The sequence below is a fragment of the Camellia sinensis genome, chromosome 10, assembly GCF_055761805.1.
Source record: "Camellia sinensis isolate YWXY chromosome 10, ASM5576180v1, whole genome shotgun sequence".
Lineage (NCBI taxonomy): Eukaryota > Viridiplantae > Streptophyta > Magnoliopsida > Ericales > Theaceae > Camellia > Camellia sinensis.
The window spans coordinates 138,050,751-138,055,693 of record NC_138970.1 but is presented as its reverse complement, the minus strand read 5'-3'; the positions used below and the strand labels follow the sequence as shown (position 1 = coordinate 138,055,693).

Sequence of the window (4,943 nt, the reverse complement as noted above, 5' to 3'; positions counted from 1 at the left end):
AGAGATCCAAGATGTGACATTTTTTGCGAGAAACGCCTCCATCTTTGTCTAAAACTAAGATGAAATGAATGTTCCCGAAGTTGAGGCTTTTATAGAAGGAAAGACACTATTCACAGGGACACGTGTCAAAAATCTGGTGGCTGCAGGACTGAGTGGCCGGCCGGCCACCTTTTCTGGCTGGCCAGCTATTTACTTTTTGCAGAAATGGCCGGCCAGCTGTCTCTCTCCACAAAAATGGCCGGCCAGCTCCCAGGGATGGCCAGCAATGCTGCAGTGTATCTCCTCGGCTCTGTTTTACCCTTCGAGGGAGAGTTCCAAGCATTTCCATGCAACGGAAGAGTCAAAAGCCTTCATCTCCTTCCGTTTCGGATGCGTTCCGATGCCCAGATCATCAGAAGTACACTCTGTTGTCGTTTTGATTATCGAGTTGTTGTTTTGATTATCGAGTTGTTGTTTTGCTTATCGAGTTGTTTGTCGAGCGGACGTGTTTTGTGTTTTTGAGTCATTGCTCTCTGTTTAAGCAATTTTTGTTAAAGTCTTGTTTATTTGCGTTGTTGCATTTTGCTTATCGAGTTGTAAACTTGCTAAAGATTCTGTTATATCTTAGTAAGTTGAGTTGCTTAGTTCGTTGCGTCGGTTCACTACCTGACTTGGTGATTACACAATGCGCATTCCCATTCAATTTCTTTTTTGTGCGAAATAAATTGATGCGATACGATGCTAAAAGTTTAAAATACAAACACTTTTTCAAAAGCTATTTCATTTCATCATGCTTTACAACAAACAAAGGTACAAGTTTTACAAAAATAAAACTGCCTAACAATGTGCAAAGTGCTATAAACTACTAGGAAAAAGAAAAATAAAGCAGGAAATAGCAACATCAAAGTCCTCGGGAGCGGGAACGAGAAGCACTCCTCATCCTTTTCTGCGGGACAATCTCCGCACCATCATCACCATCTGAGTCGGAGCTGTCATCCTCAGGATCCCCCTCAGCCTCACCTCTATTCCCCGAGCCAAAACCGGAGCCCCCCTCCTCAGCAGATGTCTCTGACTGACGATCGGTAGCCTCCTCCTCCTCCTCAGCATCCTCCTCCTCCTCATCAGGCTCCACCTCCACAACGTGAGCCCCTGCGTCTGTGGACAGGCCCTCCTCGAGCTCCCCGAAAAGGCCTAGAAGGCCCGGCTCCTCTGGAAGGCCGAAATGGCCCCGCCCCCTGAAAAGGCCCAGATGGCCCAGCTCCCCAAGGAGGCCCAGGTGGCCTGGCCTGCGGCTGACCGGACCATGAAGGCATCTGAAAACAAAGAGTTCAATTCAAATGCATCAGTCCAAATATATACATCAGATGCAGATACAAGCAAAGGCTACATGAAGTGGGTGCATGTAAATACAGTGTACAAGTGGGGTGTGTGTCAGATGTGCTCTACACAAATAGTCTATCGATGCAGTAGAAATCAGCATGTCATCAGAAGTATGATAAATGCCAGAAAACTGAAGGGTACCTGAATGCCCGCGACAGACAACTGTGCCTTCCTACGCAGGACCATGCCTTTGAGTGTGGCCACCAGTCCAACCACCTCCTCCATGTACCCTCGCGATGGCTGCAAAAATGAGCTCATAATCATCAGTGAACAGAAGAGTGTCTAAACATCTGAATGATGAATGAAAAAAGTGGAGAATACCGGCGGTGAGTCCGGATCAATGGCGTATCGATCACTGGGCATCGGAGGCTCTAGCGGGATCGGAGTCGGAGAGATAGCCCCATACTGCCACGCCATCAACTCAGTCGGCATATCTGGCCATCCGGGATGAGGATAAGTCGACGGAACCGGAGGAACCGGTCTACTCCCACCTCTAGATGTACCAGCCCTGCTAGTAGAAGGGGCGTCTGCAGCCCGAGCCCGAGCCTGGCCCGAGGATGACATACCGGCAGGCCTCATCATCGGGATATGAGCTCCCGTCAATGGAGGCATCAAGTATATGTGACGGTAAGTGGCGTAGTCCCCCTCCTCAACATATAATAAAGCATCACTGCCCAGCATGGCGCCGACTACCTCCGAATAAGAGAGCCTGTCAGCAGTCCGCATACTGGCTGGAGGTACTACGGGAGGATCCTGAGAAAGATACCCCCATACCTGGCGCAGAAAGCGTTCCCCCAGGAACCATGCCCTGCCAACCGGCCCTTCGAGCAGGACCCTATACTGGGAGATGTCCGACGCTCCGGTATACTGAAGTCGGAGACCATCACCCAGGGACACCCAGGGCTGCCATGTGATCTGCGGATGGTAAATGCATAAACCAATCAGAAATCGAGAATATACAGGGCAAATCAAAGATGAAAATGAAAGGAACTGAAAGTTCTGAGGTACCTCTGAATGTCGCACAGTGTCAAAGTACTGTCGCAGGTTAAGGAGGGTCTCTCGAGGTCTCGGCCGGTGCGGGCCCTCGAACACCAATGAATATGGGGTCATGAGAATCCCCGCCACGTCCAGCTCTGGGGCTAATGCTGGGAAGTATACATAGACCCATAGCTGAGAAAAACAGTGCAGAATGTAAGTACGAAATGCTGAGAGCAAAATACAGACTGTAAAAGTGCGCTGTGTGTGCAATGTACAAGTGATGAAAAGCAGAATTGTAAATCAAGAGGACAGAAAAGTACCTCCCAGGCTCTCCAGTAGCCGCCAAGTAAATCGCCCCGCCCGCGGGAGGTCGCGCTCATATAAAAGTAAAGGGTAGCCAAGCCGGCGCCACCCCAGTCATATCGATGGACCTGTGATAGGTCAACCAGAGCGCTCAGCAGGTATAGCCCGACTGTGTTCCCTCTGTCGACGAACAGGGTAGTCCCGAAGAGGAACATAAGGAAACCACGGGCATACTGCTCTGTCTCCTCGGGAGTCTCGGGCACCATCTCCGCCCGCCGAAAATGGGAAGAGAACCAAGTGTATCGGACTCTCCCAGAGACCCTGTCAACAGGCGGGCGAGCCCCCAACAGATACATCCAGGCAGCCTCCCACTCGCCCATATCCTCATCGTAGGGGATGGACCAACCTCCGATGTCAAGGCCGGTCAATACAGCGAAGTCAAAAGGGGTCATGGTCATGTCCCCGGTAGCAGAGAAATGAAAGGAGTTGGTGGTGTCCCACCATCTCTCTACCAAGGCTTCCATCAGTGTCCTCCTGGCAGGACAACGTGACAACCCGATGCAGAAGGGCCCGAACCCTGCCAAGTCAACTAAGTCTCGAACACCCTCCGGGAGCTCGGCATACCAGTCCCGCGCAATGGTGGAACCATACCCCCGCACACTGCGGGAACCAACCTGCATTCAGAATGAATACATGTGTCAATAATGAAATAAATGGGCGGTATGCCAATGAGAGGAACTGGGTTGTGTGCCAATGAGATGAAATGGGCTGTATGCCGATGAAGTGGAATAAGCTACATGCAAATTCAGTTAAATTGTGGGCTGCGTGTTCACTATCTATCTGGGCTGCGTGTTCAGAAAATTTGAAGTTTGGGCTGCGTGTTCAACTTTCAGTTAAATTGTGGGCTGCGTGTTCACTATCTATCTGGGCTGCGTGTTCAGAAAATTTGAAGTTTGGGCTGCGTGTTCACTATCTATCTGGGCTGCGTGTTCAGAAAATTTGAAGTTTGGGCTGCGTGTTCAACTTTCAGTTAAATTGTGGGCTGCGTGTTCACTATCTATCTGGGCTGCGTGTTCATAAAATTTGAAGTTTGGGCTGCGTGTTCAACTTTCAGTTAAATTGTGGGCTGCGTGTTCACTACTAATCTGGGCTGCGTGTTCAGAAAATTTGAAGTTTGGGCTGCGTGTTCAACTTTCAGTTAAATTGTGGGCTGCGTGTTCACTATCTATCTGGGCTGCGTGTTCATAAAATTTGAAGTTTGGGCTGCGTGTTCAACTTTCAGTTAAATTGTGGGCTGCGTGTTCACTATCTATCTGGGCTGCGTGTTCAGAAAATTTGAAGTTTGGGCTGCGTGTTCAACTTTCAGTTAAATTGTGGGCTGCGTGTTCACTATCTATCTGGGCTGCATGTTCAGAAAATTTGAAGTTTGGGCTGCGTGTTCAAATTTCAGTTAAATTGTGGGCTGCGTGTTCACTATCTATCTGGGCTGCGTGTTCAGAAAATTTGAAGTTTGGGCTGCGTGTTCAACTTTCAGTTAAATTGTGGGCTGCGTGTTCACTATCTATCTGGGCTGCGTGTTCAGAAAATTTGAAGTTTGGGCTGCGTGTTCAACTTTCAGTTAAATTGTGGGCTGCGTGTTCACTTTCTATCTGGGCTGCGTGTTCAGAAAATTTGAAGTTTGGGTTGCGTGTTCAACTTTCAGTTAAATTGTGGGCTGCGTGTTCACTATTAATCTGGGCTGCGTGTTCAGAAAATTTGAAGTTTGGGCTGCGTGTTCAACTTTCAGTTAAATTGTGGGCTGCGTGTTCACTATTTATCTGGGCTGCGTGTTCAGAAAATTTGAAGTTTGGGCTGCGTGTTCAACTTTCAGTTAAATTGTGGGCTGCGTGTTCACTATTAATCTGGGCTGCGTGTTCAGAAAATTTGAAGTTTGGGCTACGTGTTCAACTTTCAGTTAAATTGTGGGCTGCGTGTTCACCATCTATCTGGGCTGCGTGTTCAAAAAATTTGAAGTTTGGGCTGCGTGTTCCACTTTCAGTTAAATTGAGGGCTGCGTGTTCACTATCTATCTGGGCTGCGTGTTCAGAAAATTTGAAGTTTGGGCTGCGTGTTCAACTTTCAGTTAAATTGTGGGCCGCGTGTTCACTATCTATCTGGGCTTCGTGTTCAGAAAATTTGAAGTTTGGGCTGCGTGTTCAACTTTCAGTTAAATTGTGGGCTGTGTGTTCACTATCTATCTGGGCTGCGTGTTCAGAAAATTTGAAGTTTGGGCTGCGTGTTCAACTTTCAGTTAAATTGTGGGC

General features: G+C 48.5%; 1 protein-coding gene across 1 annotated transcript; it reads right to left on the bottom strand.

Moving 5' to 3' along the window:
• Positions 1-1,202: 1,202 nt before the first annotated feature.
• On the bottom strand, positions 1,203-2,477 carry LOC145801729 (uncharacterized). The gene is made up of 3 exons (XM_082893443.1): positions 2,368-2,477; positions 1,681-2,274; positions 1,203-1,599 (listed from the first exon to the last, which is right to left on the bottom strand). The coding sequence occupies exons 1-3, from the start codon at positions 2,467-2,469 to the stop codon at positions 1,453-1,455; spliced, it is 843 nt and encodes a 280-aa protein (XP_082749569.1). The 5' UTR covers positions 2,470-2,477; the 3' UTR covers positions 1,203-1,452.
• Positions 2,478-4,943: the final 2,466 nt, after the last annotated feature.